This window comes from Natrix helvetica (genome assembly GCF_964273705.1).
Source record: "Natrix helvetica genome assembly, chromosome: Z".
Lineage (NCBI taxonomy): Eukaryota > Metazoa > Chordata > Lepidosauria > Squamata > Natricidae > Natrix > Natrix helvetica.
Genome location: NC_138554.1, coordinates 106,408,910 through 106,431,850, shown reverse-complemented (window position 1 = coordinate 106,431,850; position 22,941 = coordinate 106,408,910). Strand labels below are relative to the sequence as shown.

The window sequence follows — 22,941 nt, the reverse complement described above, 5'->3', positions numbered from 1 at the left end:
TAGCCAATTTAGCTGAAAGTTCAAACATTGCTAATGTCTTTAAAAGAACATTAAATATTGTTAAATATTTTATATACAAAATAACAAATACTTCTAAAAGTGCCATGGGAAAGTTATCTAGAGTTTATTTCATAAAACTCTTAAGCTGTATGTTATGTAGTTATTTGTATGCATATCACTCATATATTTGTTGATACAGGAGGGGGACACACACACACACACACACACACACACACACACACAATTTTTTTATTAAAGTTAACAAAGCAGTGAATTAAAACTTACTGAGTATGGAACTTTGCTAGTTTCTGGCATTTGTTTGAAAAATATTGAATCCTTTATTTTGTATTATTATTAAAGTAGATTATTTTTTTAATACTTTTTTAGCATCAGTTTTAATTGTCTGGTTAGATTATTACTTCGATTTACTACTTAGTCAGTACTGTTTTATCATAAACATTTCAGATTTAGTTAGATTTTCATTGCCTGAAATGGTATTTAAAAACTATAGAACTGTGTTCATAATTACCCAGTTAAGATCTCTTTAGGCTGCAGTTGATCTGTGAGAATGTCTCTGAATTATATGTATTACTTCCACAATTAATTCTTTGGAGGCCACCATTTAGCATTGAATACAAGGTGCTATGAATTCTTATGAATGTTGGCATTGTGATGTCACTTCATTTATTTGGGATGTTCCAGAGAAGCTTGGCATGAATTATGATCTTAACTCCCAGAATATTGTAAGCATGCCATTGCCTAACATGCTCATGTTTCCTATTTTAGACCTGACTGATCTTCAGATAACATATGGAGGTAGAAGTAATTGGAAAATTGGCAGACCTGTCATGAAACCTTACTAGATGGGACAAAATACGATGCTGTAGCACATAAGTGTCTTTGAAGTTAAATTTATTGTCTTTTATCAGTGGCGAAGAAAACATAACTGATCTTCAAAAAAAATGATACTGTTCTTTCTCAGTGGCACATGCTGTTGAAAAGTAAATTTTATATATAATGGTATTTCTTGCATTTTAAAAATGATACTGCATTTTATTATTTATCTGGTAAGAAAGCATGTTTATTTTAAATGTTAGCATTTTCATTTGCTTAAATGGAAAATTACAAATATATTGATTTTTAACGATTATACCTTCTGTCTACCTCAACTAGTAGCATCTTGAATGAATGAGTGGTAACCAGGTTTAGATTTTAAGTAATCCTGCTTAGTTAAAAGAAAGAAAACATAATTTACATTTAAAGTGCATATTGTACTATTTTTATCTTCATCTTGATTCTCCCTGTTTAAATGATCTTAGACTACTTTTAATTTAATGGATTTTTTAAAATCCATTTTATTCTGGTTATCAAGCATATTTGGGTGTGAAGGTCTTGATTACTTGATGAATAATCGTTACAAGAACAAATATGGGGTAGTTAAACTTACTGTTTCTTGCTATATGCTTATAGTTTCCTTTTGGATCAACTTTATGGATACTAGGTGACACAATATTGCTCTGACAATTCCATGAAGATTCCTAGGGGAGATGTTGTAGAATTGATGTCTAATACTATGTCAATTTTATCTGTGAATTGCAGCATATTAAGTTTGTTGCTTGTTCTTCCAAAAATCCACATGACATCTTAGGTGTCATGGAATACATGTTAGTATTACTTCTTTTTTATTTGATAGAGATGTTTTTTCAATATTTTCCCCATAATAATTACATTTTGGATGAAGATGAATAAACTGAAATTCTAAAAATTTAGACTTTATGAAAAATAAAGAACAAACATGAATGAGCTCACTCTTGGCTCTTTGCTAGTTAGAGTAGTAAAATGGCAGCTCTTTCTGGAAAGATATCCAGCAATCTTCTAAATGATTATTCTTTGTCTTGTGAGTATGGTAGATGAGAAGAGCTTTCCTTGGGTCACTGTGACCTTTAAGCTTGAAATTTTGAAGAGACAATCATCTATATTCCCTTGCAAACCTTGAATTGAGGTTTGGCTACAGAAACTTTTGAGATGAGAATTCTGGGATTTTGTGATGTCACAAGATTTTTTAAGAACCTATCTCTTCTGAGGATAGGGTAGGATTGTCTGTGAGATTTGCTCTGCCATTTGTAGGATATTACTTGACTCTTTTGACTGATTTCAGCTACCAGGGAGAGAACGAGGCTATTTAAAGTGGCTAGTAAATGCATCTTTGAGATAGGGACTGATCTTACCAGCTCTGAAAAAAGCAGTTCACCTTCTCCTTAAAAAGGCCATTATTCAAATAAGTTACTGTAGATCCATGTTGGTGAATCTATGGCACACTTACCACACCTGGCACATGGAGCCATTTCTGAGGGCATGGAAGATGTTGCCCTGTCAGCTCCAGCATGCGCATGTGCTGGCTGGCAAACTGATTTTCAGCCTTGGTTTTTGGCTGTTTTTCACCCTCTGGAGGCTTCAAGGAAGCCTCAGGAGGAGGAAAAAATGCCCAATGGGCAACCTGGAAGTCTGTTCCCAAACTTCCATTTTGCGTGTTGGGCCATTTTTTGCCTTCCCCGTGCTTCATGAGGCTTCCCTGAAGCCTGCGGAGGGAGAAAAACAGCCCAACGGGCAACCTGAAAGTCCGTAGGCTTCAGTGAGGCCTGCATGCATGCACAGGGGGGAGGGCATTTCATTATGAGTATGGGCATATGCCTGCAACCCCCCCCATGCACCCCCTGTTTTTGGTACGCCTTGACCAAAAGGTTAGCAATCATTGCTGTAGACATTTTACCTTTCTGTAGAAATTTGTTCAGAAGGTAGTGTGACAGCAATTACAAAGAACTTTAGATGAAGCACATTATCCTTTCCTGTCTGGCTTTAGGTCTGGTCCTGAGACCCAAAGAAAATTGCTGGTTCTTGTGGTGGGCCAACAGCAGATTTTAGATGGGGAATGCACCTTTTCTTGTAGTGTTTGATGTTTTAGCAATATTCAGTGCCACCAATCATGAAAATATTTTTAGATCTATTGTAGATTAAAGTTCCAGTACTGCAATAGTTTTACTTTGTTCTGAATGCTAAATCCCCATTCACATTAGTAGGAAAAAATAGGATGACTGGAGTGTCCCAACACTTGAATCTGTTCCCTATCTCCTTTAATATCTATATAAAACAACTGGTAGATGCCACCCAGAGCTCAGTTCAGAATAAAGTATCAACAACTGAAGGTACACAGCTTTAAATCTTCCGTGGAGTTTTTAAGCCATTGCTGTGGAGGTGCATCCCTTAGCAGAAAAAGGAGGAAATGGTAAACAGCTAGTGAACCTGGGGCATCCCAGGTAAGAGGGAGGGAAAGTAATACTCAAGCAGATTTGCAAGATTTATTTTCTATAGCCAATCTCAAATATGGCATAGTTGTAGTCTTACTGTGGAGTCAGTTTCTAAATTTGGTCTATTTTCTGCAGCTGACAAGAATAATTTTAGGATGAATTCCAGCAGGACAAAATTCATCTCAACCCAGATACCCTGCCTTTAGTGGTTAATGGTGTGCTGTTAACCCTGAAGAAGCTAGTGCATAATTTGGGAGTCCTATTGGATTCATGGTTCCTGCTAGATCAGCAATTGGAAACCATATCCAGGAAGGATTTTTCCAGTTTTGCCATTATGCTGTTTTTCTTAGCTCAGTACGTATTGGCAATGGAAATGTTTGCATGAATTATGTCAATTCAGTCTACAGTAGAGCTGTCTTGTTTTCCAATAGGAATCTCGGATGAATAAATGGGTTCATTATTGCCTATAATCTGTATATTAATAAAAAATCTCATTGTTACAATCGTTCACTGGGTAAAATGTTGAATTATGGGGCAAATTTTTTTGAACCAAGGTACCTCAGATGAGTTAAGTTACAGAATGTGGCCAAAATCCAGAATTCATGACTCCAAAGAGAGTAAAATTTGGGAAAATTGTGACTGCTTCAGTGCTGCTGTGATCATATTTTCTTCATTTTCAACATTTCATAACAATTTCTCATCTAGTCTCACAATCCCTCCCTCCTTCCGCCATCCAGCAGCAAGAAATTTGATCATCATGTGGCTTTTAAGGAAGCAACAACTTTAAGGGACATAAAGAATTTTTTTAATTGTCTTATGTGACCCTGGATATTTTTATTTTTGTGACCCTTCTCCGACACACAAACATGCACATGTATCCATATCCCATCTTTTTAGGAACTCAGAGTACATACATTGTACTCCATCCTCCTATATTTCTTCACAACAGCCCTATGAAGTAGGTAGGATTGAAAGTTATCAAGTGAATTACATTAACCACTATATATTTGTCTTTGCCCATTCTATTTCGCTCTTCAATTGCCTTCCTACTCTGAAACTTTAGCCACCAGAGATCAGACACTCTCTTACTTTCATCTTCAGGTTGTTGAGATCTATTTTTAAATTGTCTCTGTCAGCTTCCTACAACTCAATAGAGAAGCTGGGATGGATTCTAAATTATTCTGAGGTAAGAGCAACAATGTATAACATTGTGGTAAAAATAAAGACAAATCAAATCATTAGCATAATTATGCTGTGTGGAAAGAGATGGGACACTATGGTCAAGAGATGACACCAAACGTTCCCAAGATGTAGCAGGGAGGACAGATGAAGAACAGGATGAAATGACTATGCATCTCCAGAATCACAAGGAAAAGTATAGAATGAAGAGACAAGAAAAAATGAAGAAGGAATGGAAAGATCAATTTGTGAATATCTATCAACACTAACTACTGCAAAAGTTCCTGAACACAAAAATATCCTCTTTCAACAACAAAACCTCAATAGGCAAAGCAAAATGCATGGCTTGCATGATATAATATTTCTGCTAATGTTGGTGCCAGGATCACAGATGTCCTCGTTGCCATGCAATCTTATTCCCTGGAGAAACTACCAATTTCTGCTGTATGAAGAGAAAGGTCATGATAGACCATTTGAAAACAACTTCTAATGAATCTGATTTATATAGCAATGATGAGCCTATTGTAAGCAAGTTCAGGACATCAGACTATACAACTGCTCCTTCCAGATGACATCCTTTGGTGCCAAAGAAGTTCTTCCAATGAAGAATGGATGGAATCCTTCTGAGATTGTTCAAGGGCAAATCCATCATTACATCAAACATTTAATGCCAACCTCCAGCTAGCAAGACAAATTTATTTCAATGATATTCAAAACAGTGTAGAATTGAACATTGATATACCCCACAAGGAAGCTGTACATTATGTCCCTTCAACTTGCAAAAGAACAAATTTGAGACATGCCCAAGGCTTCCCATTGTCATTGATCTTGACCAGAAATCAGTGTTTGACCATGAGAGATTTAATGCACAAATTGGCAATGAAGTTATCATCCTTATACCAAACAACATTGAACTAAACTAGCATCACAGCACATTGTTGCTAGAATGACGAGATAGTTTGCAAATAATTTTAAAATCCCATTGCTGCTGTGATAGCTTTCAATACATACATTTCTTTCCTCTTGGGGATGATGGCTAATCTCATCAATTCCAAATGATAACAAGAAAATAATGGCAATGTGTTATCATGTATATTGAATAATGAACCATGAGAATTAGCTTAATAATCTTCTAACAGGAGGACATCTATTCCAACAATACATGGTTGATATGGCTGCTAAGATTGAACATCAAAGGCTGAATTATATCCAAATGAATCAAGCAACCTTGAGATCAACAACATACAAAACCTTTTACTGATGCATTGATAGTGTGGGTGATATTGGAAGATGCATCATCCTCTTTTTAACATTTCTTGGTGAATCAAGATATATATAATGGAACAATGCCAAGATGTCATGACTTTACAGGAATTCACATGGAGATGCTGTTGGCTATTTCTTCCACTCTGACTTCAAAGTTTTCTATTCTCCTACTTACATGGTTGCAAAATAGGTCAAACTAAACCTAGCTCAGCCACCAATATTTTATCACTACAACCTAAAGAAATATTTGTTTGTTATAGAGTAATGGCTAAAATGTCTAGTTCCCTAACATATCATAACTCATTTTCCATATTTATCTATCATACTTTTAATTTATGCTCCTTCCAAATTTTTCTGTTAATAACTCTTTGACCTCTTCTAGATCCTCTATTTTTTCAACTATTTCTCCCATTCTAGTTCCACAGCAATTCAGTTCAATACAATTGAAATATACGAACATTTGGGAAGTACTTCAGTGAATTGGGAGAGGCCTAACTAGATTAGATGTGATGTGGAGCATTTTGCAAAAAATCATTTAATTCATTTATTTAGTTTCATTGATTCATTTTACAAATTTATATTAAAAGACGAGAGTAAGAATGAACAATCTTGGGATAGTCCAGAGCATATGTCAATCAACTTAGAGAGCTAAAGGCCACCCAGTGCAAAGTACTTACTCAGTGCTCTTCATGTATGTCTCTGTCTGATTTTTACCCTATAATTCCAAGCATGGCAGAAAAAGTAACTTAAGCATGGGTGGGTAGAGTTAAAAGAAAACTTACAGAAGTTATTCTGTAAAATAATATTCATTGTTTTTGCATAAAATGTTAATTCTAAAAAGTATGCAACTTGGTGTTCCTGGATTTAGATCTACTATTGGACAGGAATGGAATAAGAATTATTACATGTGTTATGATCTCAAGAAACCCAAGTTGCAGATGCCGTAACAACCACCTCCTGCTTTCTGTAGATGTCAGGTGATGAACATGACATTGGTTGGAACAAGGTGGAGTGAAGTATCAAAGTACTCTCTGTAATAAGCAACTGAAATAATTCATAAACAAATTAAGCACTCACATGATTCCTCTCCAGCACATCTCTCATTTTGTTTAAGAACATTTAATGTTTGCAGCTAGGAATATTTTTTATGTTCTTTGTTCCAAATGTCCTTTTTCAGGAGGCAACTGAACTTTCTTGGTTTTCTTTTGAAGACATTTTGCTTCTCCTCCAAGAAGCTTCTTCAGTTCTGACAGAATAATCGGGAATGGAAGGAGTCAGAGCTAAAGAAGCTCCTTGGATGAGAAGTGAAACATCTTAAAAAGAAAAACAAGAAAGCCAAATTGCCTCCTGAAAAAGCACCTTTGGGACAACCATGACTTGGACGACTGAGAATCTCTACAGACTTTCATGCTCTTCGTGTAGTGAATATTTTAGAATTGAATAGTGTTGTTTTACAAACCCTGATAAATTGTTAACTAATTCGGTGCATTCAAATTTACTCTGAGTAGTAACATCCTGTTACAAGTTTCCTGGCAGTGTCAGTTACATTTTTCATGAATCTCATTTCCAAGGGAAACTTCCAAACGTTATCTTCATTCCTTTAAGGTATTTTGGCAGGATTTTTTTTTGTAATTATATTTTTATGTTGGTTTTGTATTTTTTATTGATGTTACTATATTATTTTAAGGAAATTTTATTATTTTTGGTAGCTTTGGGATTACAAAGATAAAAGATATGTACATGTTCAATGATAGAATACTGAATGCCCAAGGATTAGGAGACAGGCTCACTTGTCTTAAAATCACACAAAAATATTTCAATGTTTTGTTTTACAGGAGGATGAAAATGAAGCTGAAGGAAAACATCCCTCTCAAGAGATAAACATTGAACAGAAAAATTCCAAAAAATAGAAATATCATTCCTCTCTGAAATATGTTTTCAAAAAAATTAAATGTCATTCCTCTTTGAAATGTGTTAAGTAGTATCAATGTGATTAATGTGTCTCATTGTAAAAATTATAGAACATTCCCAATAAAAGACATTGGAAATTAAAATGTATCTTACTCTGAGGAATTGTTTAAATGAGTCTTGGTAATATTTATGATTAAGAAATCATGAATTTTTCATTACTCATATTCTCTCTCTCTCCTCACATACACACACACACACACACACACACACACAATAAAAACATTAGAATTATGTGCAGTATAATCTTTGTCACTTTTTGGTGATACAAATTTATTTAAATTCTTCATTATGTTATTTAAGGTAAATGCTGAAAAACTCAGTAGCATTCAGAATGTATCTCATATCCCACAACATTTCTATGTAGTCAGTAATTAATTTTGATAGTTGCAAATTTAAATAATTAGGTAACTATACAATAGAAATATGACTTTTTTCTGAATTGAAATAATTTTAGACATTATCACATTATTTCAATAATAAAATAGAATTCTTTGTAAAGTTGCATCCCATTTGAATAATTCATGAATTTAGTATAGCATGGCAAATCATGTTAGGTTAGTTCCAAATAAAAATTCAGTTGTTGTTTGTTAAATGATAGTTTTTAACTTTACATTTGCTTAATAAAATATAACTTAAACTAACCAAAGGTAAAGGTAATGTGTAAATCTAAATTATTTTCTCAGCTTGAATTGAATTCTCATTGTGGGTGTTCATGTTACATTTCCACTCTCTTCCTTTCTGGTCATATTATACATAGCATCTGTTTTCACTTCAAAATAGAAAATGTATCTTTTAATCCATATTATTATTACTGACACCAGTAATCTGCAAATAACTGAAGGGTTCCTTGTATGGCTTTTAGATTTTGATTTTCAATTTGATGAAAAGAAATTTTAGATTGATGGATCAGTTTTTTAAATTTTTGTTTTGTTTGCCAAAAAATTTGGCTACCTATCTCATAGTTAAGATAAAACAGACATTTTACAACTATAAATATAAAAATGAATTAAAACTGCAAAAATTAAAACAAGCTAAAAATAAAGATTAGGAGCAGAGAGGTGGAATGCTTTCTCTGTTAGTGCACCAACCATTTCCAGCCAGCAACTTTTCCTTCAGAACCCCATGACAGACAGCATAGCTACGTTTCAAGGTTTTTCCTGAAAGCTAAAAAGAGAGGGGTACATCTTACTGAGATAAAATTTCCAAAGGGTAGGCGCCATGGCAGAAAAGGCTCTTCTCTTGGAATCCACTAGCCAAAATTCCTTGGCTGATGGGATTCACAATAGGCCCCTTCTGCCAGTACAAGTGAAGAAGGACAATCCCATTGAGGAAAGATGGTTCTGCAGATGTCCTGAACCCATGTCATAAATGATTTTAAAGGTAATTATCAGTATCTTGAATGGTATCTGGAAGCTAATCAGTGCGGCAGTTCACATAACAGTGATGTTTCAAATGCCATGCTATGAGCTGCCAAAACTCTCAATGTTCTGAATACTATTCAAGGGTGGCCCCAAATAGAAAGTGTTGCAATAATCCAAGTGGGAGATGACCAAGATGTGTGTGACAGTACAGTGCCTCATGATCCAGATAGGGGCTCAATCACATAAAGTGGGGTGAAGGCTCTTCTGGCCATGACTTCCACTTGGACTTCAAGCAGAAGTGAGTCTAGAAGAACCTCCAAGTTGCATACCGAGTCTGTCCTGGGTAATACCACTCCATCTAGAACTAAAGATGATAAGCTTCCGGATCCTAAGACTCTGCATACTCAAGCATTCCTTCTTACCAAGGTTGTCCCCCATCCAGACCCCCACAGTCTCCAAGCACCACAAAAGGGAAGCCATGGCATTATTTGGATCAGCAGGGGTGGAAATGTAAAGCTGAGTATCATCAGCATATTGATGGTATCTCAGCCCATGGTGCTGGATGATGTCATCCAGCAGTTTCATGTAGTTTATAACATGAAGGAAAAAGCCCTGAGCCCTGGGGCATCCCACAAAGTAGCAGCTGTGGGCTGGACCTCTTGCTCCATACTAACATTGATTGGAACGAGACACAGAGAAAGGCACTGAACCAATTCAACATTGCATTGCCCATTCCCAAATTCCACAACCAACCAAAAAGAATGTCATGATCCAAAGCTGCCAAGAGGTCAAAGAAAGCAAGAATGGTTGCATTACCTCCATCCTGCTTTTGCCAGAGATCATCAAGTACAATCAGTGCAACTTATATCCCATAACCAGGTCTGAAACCTGACTGAAAAGGATATTGAATATCCATAGAATTCAGGACTCTCTGGAGCTGTGATGCAACCACTTTTTCCACCACTTTCCTAGAAAGGGAAGATGGGAAATTGGACAAAAATTGTCCAGTACAGGTCTAATGAAAGCTAATCTTATGATTAAATTGTCTGAGCTATAATATTTTTTAATGTTATAATGATTAAGCACCCATCTTCTCACTGTGAGGTGCCCTTTAAAGTTTATTACCTTTATTCAGGGAGGTTCTATGGTTATTCCATTTGCCTTCACCAACAATTCTATTTGCAGCCGGCTGTACTTGGAACATAGAGTCAACAACCATATTTCCCCGAAAATATGACAGGGTCATAAGAACTTGGCCTTATTTTTGGGGAGGTCTTATTATGTTTGAGGTGCAGGAGGGGGTGAGTGTGGTCACGTCATGGCTGCTGCTGTGTTGCAATATTTTCAGGAAGGTCTTAATTTGGGGGGAGGGCTTATTTTAGTGCATACGCTCAAAAGCCCAATTGGGTTTATTATCTGGGCAGGTCTTATTTTTGGGAAAACAGGGTAGGATTTGTGAGAAGTCCAGAAGTTTGAGTCTTCTTAATCATGATTTAAACATAAACAACAAAGTTTTCTTCATGCCGAGAATGATTTCACAGATATGTGGTGTCCTAACCTTCCCACTGAATATTTTATTCCACATCATAGTTGTGCTTTTGCTGTTAGATAAATCTACTATTATCTACACTTCTCCATTCTTCAGAACTGACACAAATAGAGCTGTGCAGTGACAATCATTCTTTCCTTTAACAATTACAAGGCATGTACATATTGTGCACCAGTATAGGAGAACACTGTATCATCCCTATCTTTCTAGGAAAGCGGTACTTTTCACTGTTGCCACAAGGCCATATGAAAGGTTGTAACTTAACTCTAATCTTAAGGGAAATTGTTAAGAAAGATTTCAAGCTCCAAGCGATTAGCACTAAATTGAGGGACCAAAGTTAGCCCTGAAGACACAGATTCCCTTTGTTCTGTCATTCAACACCATATTGATGATCCTTTTGACCCCCTAACTTGCCTCTTACTTTACAAACTGCCATCCATATATACATAGCTACTACTGAAAATGGAGTTTGGGGATGGAAAGATGAGGTGTGTGCAAAACGTACACACATATACACCCTATCTTTTGATTGCCCCTCTTATCAAACAGACATTTATATTCTCTCCAGCTCAAGAAAAGAAATAAATTACATAAGAGGTTTCGGGATACCACACCAACATGTCCCTCAGTAGGATAACTCACTGAAACCAAAACAATGAAACAGCACACTACCTCCCTGTGCTCCCCCCACTTATGGCACGCAAGCCGAAAAAGGTTTGCCATCGCTGTCCTAGATGTTTATTACCAGACACTTATCAGAACAATTTAAACTTCCTTTCCTCAAAAAAACCTATCTGCCTTTCATTTAGAAAATGGCAAATTACAGACATTGAAGAAATAATATTAATAAAAGAAAACTATCATAGTTAACAGCAACTGGATCAGTTACAACACTAGCAAAAAAAAACACAATTCAGTTAAAAGTTTTGGCAAGGATGATCTTTTTTTAATTTTTAGAATCAATATATTGCTCCTTATTTAAGAATATAAAAATACAATTCTTGATTTAAATGATCCTGTTTATAACAAGTGAAAAGTGTAGAAAGAATGCACCTAAAACAGATGCTAGAGCTGCTAAGTCGAAAGAAAGCATAAAATATTTGACAAAATGGAGATGTTTTTAATTTGAGTTATGGTTGAAACAATCAAATGTAAATCTTATTAATCATGAGAGGATACACTAAAGAAATAACTTCCCACTGAAAGGTTATTTTCTAATAATTGTCTGCCTGCTTGTCTTTTAATATAGTGACCTTACTGTTAAGTTTGATCTTAATAATTATGCAAAGTTATATGGGAGGAAATATTTTGATATCCTGTTGCTCTGACTTTACAGCTTTAAATGTCAAAAGCAATCTCTTGGAATTCTATCTGGAATTAATAGTCAGTTGCATCCTGAACAAATTTCAAAGGCATCTGATTGTGGTACCTCTTATTCTCAGACAATAGTAAGAAGTTAGAACAGGCCTTGAAAGGCAGTGTGATTTCATGGCTTTAGACCCAGCATGACAAGCAGGAAATCTACAAGTTCCAAACCAACTCAGGTTTCTTGGAATGAACTCCAAACTTGTAGGGACAATGGCATTGGGTGAAATGCTACCGGTTCAGACTGGTTCCCCCGAACCAGTAGTAAAAAGAAATGAAACTGATTCAGGCGAACCAGTTTTTCCAACGATCAACTGTGACACATGATTTATTTTAGTTAGAAAACAAGATTTCTTTCTAGCTGATTAAATTGCGTGGCACAGCGGATTCCCCCTCCTTGCTGTTCACCTACCTTTGCCAGCGCTTGGTAGCAGTCTCCACCCATCCGCCCGGATGTCATCACGTCTGTTTTTTATGTACTGCACATGTGCGTGAGAACCTGTGCATGCACGGAGGTGGCACATGTGCATACTCACATTGCTACCAAACTGGTAGCAAAGGTAAGTGGATTTCACCCCTGAGTGGCATCACCAAGTAGACAAAGGTCTGAAGTACTGAAAGTACTTTCTATATAAATCTCTCCACAAAAGAATAATCTTGTTATACATTTTGAAATGCCATGACATACCTTACATTCTGCACTGGAATTGTCTGTTTATATTTTGAATTTGTCCTATCTTGCACTGATCTCTGCTGATTTTTTTTTTAAATGTGGCAATAGAAAGTTGATCATTCTGTTGTATTTTTTATTAATTTAATATTGATGAGTATTAATTCAGTATTCAGTATTTTACTTGGCAGAGGTTTAGATCTGTCATGTTATTGGTTTAGTTTTTGTTTTAATCAATGAAATAAAAGAGTAGCCTCAATATATATTATTGACACATTTGTGGCGCTTCATAAATTGACTTGGAAAACAGTTTACCCAACATAAAATGTTAATCTTGAATTGTTTATTCTGACTTCTGACTTTATTCTGGGTTCTTGCCAAAATCCTATATTCTCACTGCTTTAGCTTGCTTCTGCATCAGACTTAAAAAAACTAACACTCACTGACACAAAACTAAATAGGTTTCACACTATGAAAAAGTGAAGGTTGATTAGAAAGCAACCTAGAAAGCTTGTGTGACTTAAAGCAGTGCTTTATCAACTTTGGCAACCTTAAAATGTATGGACTTCAACTTCCACTTTTCCCCAGTCAACCTGCTGGCTAGGGAATTCTGGGAGTTGAAGTTTACACATCTTAAAGCTGCAAAAGTTGGGAAACACTGACTTAAAACATTTTTGGCACACTGTCGTTTAAGAAAATTCTACTCGTCCAAATAACTCTGCTATTTTTTCCTTGATGAAAAATGCCTATTTCTCCATGGTGGATTCTATGGTGGATTCTATGGTGAAATATCTAGCAAAAAGAAGCAGAATGCAAGCAAATAGGATGCTGTTGTTTTGGAACAATTAAAGTCCTTGTTATAAAGCCAAGTATGAGCAACCTTTTAAAACCATTGAACCATAAAAGCCATTTTCTTAAGGGTTTTAAATTTGGAAACAGACTCATGAAATTTATAGCTCTGATGAGATTCTGTTTGCCTGCAGTCAAAATGAGAACCAGATCATTGGTTTCTCAGCATGATACTATGTATTCTTGTATGCAGTAGATATCATTAGGCTCATAATAACATAGCTATCATCACATAATGTCAGAAAAGGTTCATGCTTGATACTTAGTTTAAACCTCTAATTTACACTTCCAGAATGCTAAATAGCTGGATTTTTTTTTAAAAAAGTATGGAATATTTTATAAGGCTAGGGTATCTAAGGTCAAAAATGGTTTAATGCATTGTCTAGGTTTTATCTTCTTTGATCTTATATTTTCACAAAAATACTTCACTAAATATGTCATTAATGAACACAACACTTTTTAAAAGATCAGTTCATTGTTTGGTCTTGCATACCTTTTTGATATTTTAAATTGATGTCTGGGGGACAAAAAAACTTTCTGTCTTTTCCACATCCTGTCAGCTATCTGGGTTGTTGAAGGGGCATAGGAACATCCATCAAATCACCTCTTAACCTTGCAAATAGGACTTTCAATTTAAAAAAAATATTACACTTAGCACCAAATGTAGGGATTAGCATAATCTGTTACCACCAGATCCTGGGAACAACTATTCCCATACTGTGTAGATTGTTTAAAAATGCTAACAGCGCCAAATAAATAATTACAGTGCATCTATAACATAAACTATACTATACTAAACTATACTAAATTGAAATTAAATGACTTCCATCACAATCTTCCCATTCTAGTCTGATTTTACTTATTGTAATTTGTCTCTAATTTAATATAACATAATGAGATGAATGTTCTTTTTTCATGAAGCAATGTGTGAAATCCAATTGTCTAGCTAAATGTATATAAAGGATATAAACCTCTGTTTGCTTATTTCTACATTACTTATATGTATTATGATTTTTTAAAAAACAAAGTTTTATTGGTTTTTTTGGTATTTTACAAAGGAAAAAGGTAGGGGAAAAGTTACAAATTTTGGCAACTGCAATGTGCAGTAGGTGCGCCCCCCCTCCATACTCATAGTATACATTTACACATAATTCATTATTAAGTAGTAACATATAGTCAGCATATAAATTCAGTTAATAATTTCGATCAGTTTATGTCAGGTGGATTTTCTTACTCATTTTTGTGATCTGAGCTTTCTCGGTATTGCCCCATCTCCCCCCACCGACAGGGCTTCGGCCCCTCCCGTGTCCTGTATATCTGATGAGGAATCATCTTGTTTTTCTAGGAGTAGTTTGTTTTTTTCCATAAAGGCCTGCGCCTCTATGGGTGTATTAATTCTAACTCTTGTCTCCTCCCAGAATATTAGCATACCTTCAGGCATCAACCATCTAAACCACACCCCCTTCTGGTATAATTTATTTGCTAATTGCGAATAACTTTTTCTTTTTTCCCTCACTTTCTTGGGGATCTGTTTCAGAATGGTTATCTCCTTATCTTTGTATGTCAGGGCTTGCCCCCTTTGTGCACTCAGAATTTCATCTCTTGTACTTTTTCTAAGGAATTTAATGTGTACCTCCCTGGGAACGCTGTGTGTTCTAGCGTAGGCTGAGTTCACTCTATAAACCAAGTCTATTTCCCACCCCATCTTTTGTTTCTCTTTCTGGATGTATTCAGCCAAAATGTTTGTCATGATGTCCCTTATGTTTTCATCATCTGCCTCCATCACATTTTGAAATCTAAGATAAAAAGACATTCTCTTAAACTCTATTTTCATCTGCTGGGTGTCAAGTTCTTTGTTTCCCTTCTGCATCCCTTCCATCCCCTCCCTCATCTCAGCCACCCCACCCTCCAAAAGGTCCAATCTCTGTGAATTCTTATTAATTTTGGCCTGGTTCTCTTTAATTTCTTCTTTCATCTCCTTCAGTTGTTTCTTTATTTCCTCTTGTCCCTGTAGAAGTTGCTGGAACATTTGTTGAAACTCCATCTCCGTAGATTTAGGTTGCATCAAAGCTGTTATCGTTGATTGTGTACTAGGACTGGAGGTTGCAGATGTCGGGGCAGAGGCAGCAAAGCCAGGCTTTCCAGGAGGTGGTTTTTTAGGTGACATTATTTGTAGAATAAAAAGTTCAGTCAGTATAGAGAATGGTCAGTCAGAAAGGCAGGACAGCCAGGAGAGTCCAGGAGACAGAAGGTCCAGGCAGAAGAGAATTTTTTCCACTGGCCCTGGCAGTAGAGCAAGATTTTTCACTCCAGGGAGTTCAAAAGGCAGCAATCAACAAGAGATTTGTCTGAGTAGCACGGAGACAAAGACCAGAAGCCTGAAGTTTTAAAGGTGGAGTCAGATTTCACATTTCATAAAGACAACGGAAGTGTGCCATCTTGCCCTGCCAGCTTCGGGTTTAGAGGCAACAAATAAAGTTTTCAAACTTCAAAGTTCCCAAAGTTTCCAGATCATCATTATTTTAAGGTTTAAATCCGAAAATCCACTTAGTAGCGGCGTGACATCGTTGGTGGGCTCTCCCCCTCCTCCTTCCCCTGGGGCTAAGAGCGAAATCGTTTCCAGCCGCCTGTCCGAGGGAGGGGGGGAAATCCCCCTCCCTCCAGCCGCGCCTCTCCAAATCAAGCCGAAGGTAAAATTTAAACAGCTGACTGATTCTTGTTAAAGTTGTTAAAGGGAATGGAGGAAGTTCACGCCTCACCGCACCGCAGTCGCATTCTTCTGTTCTCTTTTTCTCCGATTAGCCTCACAGCGAAGACGCCGGAGCGTCTCCCCTTCGTGCTCCCCAGTGCCTGTAGCGAGGCGGGGGGCCCCCCGCCGGCTGCTGCCAATCCAGGGATCCCCCGCAGTGCCGCCCCTCCAGCAGGACGCCTCTACAGGGCGTCCTGTGCCCCCCAAGGAGTGGGAAGCCCACCGGGGATGCGCGGGGCGAGCAAGGCTTGCCCGTCGCCATCAGCCGCCGGAACCGGAAGTGACTTATATGTATTATTAATACATATATTTTAAATTGTGTTGGCAGTTATAATTGCATATTTAAACATCATTTGGTATAAATTTGGAATAAAGTAATTGGGATTTGATTTTTTTTCTTCCATGAGTGTTTCATTCTAGTATGGAATGAAGTACAGGTTTCATAAAACAGTTGATTTGATCATATATCCATCAATATATTTAGAGGGAACTAATTCCAGTTATATAGAAAAGAGGACAAAACAATATATGGAAATTAATGAGTTATTTTCTAGCAGATGGTATGGAATTTCCCTCCAGAATGTTTTTCAGATGTTAACTGTTGTATAACACAAAATGTTTAAAATGCTTAATAATTTTAAATTATTCTAGCATTTACTTCAAAAAATATTAAATAGCTGCCAAACTAAAACATTTTCTTTTTCTACTTTGATTAGCAAATATGCACAGTATGATATTAAGTTTAATGGATACAAATTTTAAAAGAAGCATTATTGATGGAGGAAAAATGTTTTAACATTCACAGGAATATTGCCATGCTTTGACATTCAGTACAGACATAAACATTGAAAAGTTATGCCATCTTTCTCTGAATAGAATTATTCCTAAAACAGGGAACAATTGCAAAAGTATCTTCAAAAATACAGATGAAATCATTTAGAGAAAATAAATAAATAACAAATTAACAAAAACAAAAAAATAATAATCTGGCTACGATTGAATATCTTGCTAAAGAATAATTTAGTTCCAGCTCTTTTATGTTAAAATTTAACTCAGTTCTCCAATTGTTTTATAAGGACAATATATCACAGATTGAAATCATGGGTCAAAGACAAGCTTTGAATCTCAGCTTCTATTAGGTTTCATCATCATATTCAAATTCAGAATTCAATTTTAATTCTAATTCACATTGTTAATTTTATGGAGAAACATGAATGGCTTAAAAATGAAATCACATATGCTGATGACTTCAGACTCTTTTCCATTCATGCTCATTAAACAGGGCCTTTTCTCCTTCTCCAGACTAAGGGAGAAAACAAGCATTCTAAGGAGCCATTTACTTTTAATGAGGGATATATGATAACATTAAGCTAGACTAATAATTGAAGAGAGATAATTGCATATGTTCACCCAAGCCATCACTATTCCTATGCACTCATTCTTCCTCAAAACTGCTTATCCAAATATCCTCCCTGTTCTAATTATTCTAATTGTTAACTGCAAAAGGCTTCTCTAAAGAGAAATTACTACTTGAAAAGACTACACTTGGACTTCTTTGTTTGGAAGCCATGATTACTCCACAACAATCAAACTGAATTATGGAACCATCCCAATGTCTTCTCTTGTTTTTCTCAAAGGGATGGGGAGGAAAACTTCCCTACACTTTGTCCCAAAGACACTTTTCCAAAAGTCAAATGGATTTTCTTGTTGGATTTTTCCCCTTGAAAATGTTGTTCATCCCAGAAGCTTCTTCAGTTCTGACTGAATGGTGGGATTGGAAGGATTTATATTATTTGCATTCATCTGGTCATTAGCACTGAGAGTCATTAAGCCACTTGGAAATTTATCTGTATTGAAATGTGCAAATGTGTGTGGAACCTTTTTGGGACTGCTGAGAGGATTGATAGATAGGACAAAGGTTGTATCATATCCCTCCCCCCCTCAGTGGTGGATTGCCAATTTTTTTACTACTGGTTCGGGCGTGCTTGCACACAACGCTTTGGGCGGAGCTCCACCACTGCTACTACTGGTTTGCCTGATCCTGGCCAAACCAGGAACAACCTACCTCTGGTCCCCCTTTGTTGAGAGAAGGATGTTCAAATCTCAAATTATATTGAGAAAGAAGGTAACTGGCCAGTAGTCAGAAGTAGGCTTTCATGGCTAAGGCAGGATTAGAACTCACCGTCTCCTAGTTTCCAGTCTGCTCCCTTAATCACTGGCTGTCTAGGAAACAGGTTTTGAAATGAAGTTGCAAATATAAATTATTCAAAGATACACAAATCTCCTTTGAAGAACACAACAAATAATCCTGTTAATGGTCATTTATAATGAACATATAATTCTCAACCAATGAAAATAGCATTGTTATTCTGGCTTTATGCTTAGCCTTAATTACTAGATTTTATATCCTTTGCATATATACTGTTGTATCCATTCTTTTTGGCTACTGCCTGGAATGATAGTATCACAATTAGACACTTGGAATCTGTGATGCCTTGTCTGTTACTGTGTCTTCTCACAGCAGTGGTTTTGTCTCATTAAGAAGCAGAATGGTTAATAGACAGAAGAAGAGAGGGAAGAGATATTAGAACTGAAGCCATTTATATCAAATCAGCAGTGAGGGGAAAATGGCATAAAAAATTATGTTTTCTTTAGATTCCAGCTTCCTCATAAAGCTTCTTTGATAGATGATAGATAGATGATAGATAGATAGATAGATAGATAGATAGATAGATAGATAGATAGATAGATAGATAGATGATAGATAGAAAGAAAGAAAGAAAGAAAGAAAGATAGATAGATAGATAGATAGATAGATAGATAGATAGATGATAGATAGATAGATGATAGATAGATAGATAGATAGATAGATAGATAGATAGATAGATAGATAGATAGATAGATAGATAGATAGATAGATAGATAGATAGATTATATTAGATTTAGATTTTGATTTTAGGTTCTGTTATTTAAAAGTTGAATACTGACTGACAGGCAATCATAGGTACAAAAGTGAGGTGTTTCATGCTTCCTTCCAAATGTAATTTACCTCAGATTTTGTTAACACACAAAGTAGTTTAGGGCTGGCGGCAGATGATCCAGATCATAAGTTCTACAGAGTTTTTGGTGCCTTTTGAAAATCATTTGATTTATGCACTTACTAAGAAGAAATTATTCCTTATTTGAGATGATAAATTGCTTGCATTAGTTCATGCTACCATACTCACTCCTTCCTACACAGGGAAGATTTACTGTGACATTGTTCTAAGGGTATGAAGTAAATATGATAAAATGTCCAGTCCTGCCAGTTAAATGCGCAAAGATACAAATGTACTCTTTGCATCCCCAAAGACAGCTTCTGGTAATTACTTCCTCTTTTATTTTATTTTTATAATGCCATGTCTGCATTTAACATTAATCACAAGCAGTGGTAAGCAGGATTCACTGCACAAATTGCTGACAGAGAAACTCTGCCTTGAGAATAATTTGTCTTTTTACCTTCATTTGCACAATAGCCATTTAGAGAAAGTAGGAAAACAGGAAGTATGTGGGACTCCACTGCAGAAAAGCTTTTTTTTTTCTTTTTTTGCTAAGCGGGGTGGGAAAATGAAACTTGACTAACACCATTACAAGTGTTTAAAATGTAAGTATGTCTATGCATGTATATGTGGATTTGAGTAACAGCATGAACAGATAAGGGAAGAAAAATAGGGGTGGTGGATACTAAATGTTAAGCTAAACTTGGCTGCTACAATGAGATTTTAAAATTATGTTTAATTTGTACACAGAAATACCTACGCTGGAAATATAGTTTCTAATCTTAAAAAAGCCTTTTATTCCCAAACTTTTGATTAAGAATACAGTCTTATGTCTATTTTAGAACTTGGTAAATCATCAAGATCTCATTGCCATCTTCAGGCTTGGGCTTAAAATGCGATCGGAGCTGCCGTCTTTCTGTAAATCTTGGTGGGAGGGGATGGGGTGCTGGCTTTGTTTCAGTAAGTGGAATGATTGGTTGTGTGGTTGTATCATGATTGGTAGATTGGTGCTGATTGGTGCTGGCTGTGTGTGCATTGTTGTTTTGTATTGTAAGGCCTGGGTGGTGGGTGGTGTTCGTTTGTTGACTAGGGCTGGTTTCCAGATGTTTGGTAGGCGGGAGGTATCATCACGTTTATTCATGTTGTGGGGATGTTTCTCTATTTCGATGGCTTCCATAATTATTCTCTTGTTGAGGTGTTCTGTTTTGGAGATTAACCTGGCTCCTTCAAAGTTGATTTCATGTCCTGTAGCTTTAAGGTGCTGGAAAAGGGAGGAAGTATTTTCTTTTTTTCTTACTGCGTTCTTGTGTTCTATGATGCATGCATTTATTCTCCTGTTTATTTGACCTATATATGTTGCCAGGCAGATTTTGCATGGTCTACGAAATAGAGAAACACCCCCACAACATGAATAAACGTGATGATACCTCCCGCCTACCAAACATCTGGAAACCAGCCCTAGTCAACAAACGAACACCACCCACCACCCAGGCCGTTACAATACAAAACAACAATGCACACACAGCCAGCACCAATCAGCACCAATCTACCAATCATGAAACAACCACACAACCAATCATTCCACTTACTGAAACAAAGCCAGCACCCCATCCCCTCCCACCAAGATTTACAGAAAGATGGCAGCTCCGATCGCATTTTAAGCCCAAGCCTGAAGATGGCAAGTGAGATCTTGCTGAAACGTTGCCAGGACAATCTCAATCCTACACAGGAAAAGACCCAAATACAACAAAACCAGCATACCTACACCCGTGAAAATCTATGAAAACAAATATATATATAGTAGTGAGCTCCCTCCCATATTTTGGCGTACCAGGGGTTGTAACACAAATACATACCTATTTCCCTGGCTCAGCTGATAAGGAGGAGAGCCTGTGGCTTAGTGGCTAACACATCTGCCTAATATGTAACATCGCCCAGGTTCAAATCCCAGTAAGGGTATGGCTAGCTGATGAGAGCTAAATAGCTTGAAATAGATCTATACTAGTCTCCCTTTATTTATTTATCAGCACAAATACAACACACACACACACACACACACAGACACACATGTATTTGTGTTACAACTCCTGGTATGCCCAAATATGGGAGGAAGCTCACTACTCCCTCTTTCTGTCCTTTGGCTCATTACAGAAAACCATCCAGGCAGAAAACCATATTTTTATTTTTAATGTTGCCTTTTTATATTTGTGTTGTATTTGTGCTGATAAATAAATAAAGGGAGACTAGTATAGATCCATTTCAAGCTATTTAGCTCTCATCAGCTAGCCATACCCTTACTGGGATTTGAACCTGGGCTGTATTACTTATTAGGCAGGAGTCTTAGCCACTAAGCCACAGGCTCTCCTCCTTTATCAGCTGAGCCAGGGAAATAGGTATGTATTTGTGTTACAACCCCTGGTATGCCCAAATACATGCCACAAATACATACCTATTTCCCTGGCTCAGCTGATAAAGGAGGAAAGCCTGTGGCTTAGTGGCTAAGACTCCTGCCTAATAAGTAATACAGCCCAGGTTCAAATCCCAGTAAGGGTATGGCTAGCTGATGAGAGCTAAATAGCTTGAAATGGATCTATACTAGTCTCCCTTTATTTATTTATCAGCACAAATACAACATATACATACATACATACATACATACATACATACATACATACATACACATATACATATACATATACATATACATATACATATATGTTCTGACCCCACTTCCTCCGTTGCCCACACAGCACACACACTCCGGAACAGTACAAGGGAACAAGGTTTATTACACCAACAGACAAGAGGCTTTGTGGCAGCAAGCCACCAAGACAGAACTCACAAAGACAGAACACACAAAAGCAGCAATCCAGCTTGCCAGGATCCCAGACTAGAGTTGCTGTCCAAAGTCCTTTGTTGATTGCTACGCCGAGCCTCTCCAGAGTCAACCCTTTTATAACCTAAAAAGGGCGTCTCCCAAACAGCACCTGAGAGCTCTTTACTGCCTATAATTACGCCCACGCTCCATGCGTTTGTGGGCGCGCCGGAAACGGGCATCTCGAAACGCCCTACTAAGTCCTGAGTCACTATCCTCTCCGCTGCTCCAAGGCAGGGCATCGGGAGTCCTCCTCCTCTCGCTCTCATCGCTGCTCCATGCCTCTGGCGCCACCTGGTGGCCGACCAGACTCTCGGATTCCTGCTCAGCCTCCGAATCCTGTCCAGGATCGCACATCTCCTCTGGAGCTGACTCGTATGGAGTATCACTCTCGGAGTCTGTTGACAGCGGCACCGGCTGGGCCACAACACTATCCCTCACCGCAGGGCCCTTCCCCCGGGCCTGACGCTCGGGATGCGGTCGGGAGGGAAATTGTCCATGATAGGCCCGCACCAAAGCTGGAGCATGCACAGCCGTCGCATCAGTCCAGGACCCCCCGTCCGAGTCCTTGTCCGCCCAGTCGACCAAATACTGGAACCGACCCTTGAGCCATCTCGAGTCACGGATCCGGGTCACTCTGTGCGATGGCCGTGCGTGCACCTCAGGCGACGACGGCAGGGGTGAAGAGGGACGTCGGAGAGGACAATCTGACCGCTCAGGGATCAGGAGCGAGCGATGGAACACTGGGTGTACTCGCATCGAGC

The 22,941-nt window shown here is 37.4% G+C and overlaps 1 protein-coding gene across 7 annotated transcripts in view; it reads left to right on the top strand.

Annotated features, from left to right (window-relative positions):
• PHF14 (PHD finger protein 14) overlaps positions 1 to 7,928 on the top strand; it is a 152,962-nt gene extending 145,034 nt beyond the window's left edge. For 5 of the 7 annotated variants that reach the window (XM_081971459.1, XM_081971456.1, XM_081971461.1 and 2 more), the window contains one exon: positions 7,586 to 7,928. In XM_081971459.1, the coding sequence (XP_081827585.1) occupies positions 7,586 to 7,660 (75 nt within the window). In that variant the 3' untranslated portion in view covers positions 7,661 to 7,928. Of the gene's footprint in view, positions 1 to 6,618; positions 6,757 to 7,585 lie in introns of all 7 variants that reach the window. The other 2 variants (XR_014176826.1, XR_014176827.1) reach the window with 2 other exon arrangements.
• The last annotated feature ends 15,013 nt before the right edge of the window (positions 7,929 to 22,941 follow it).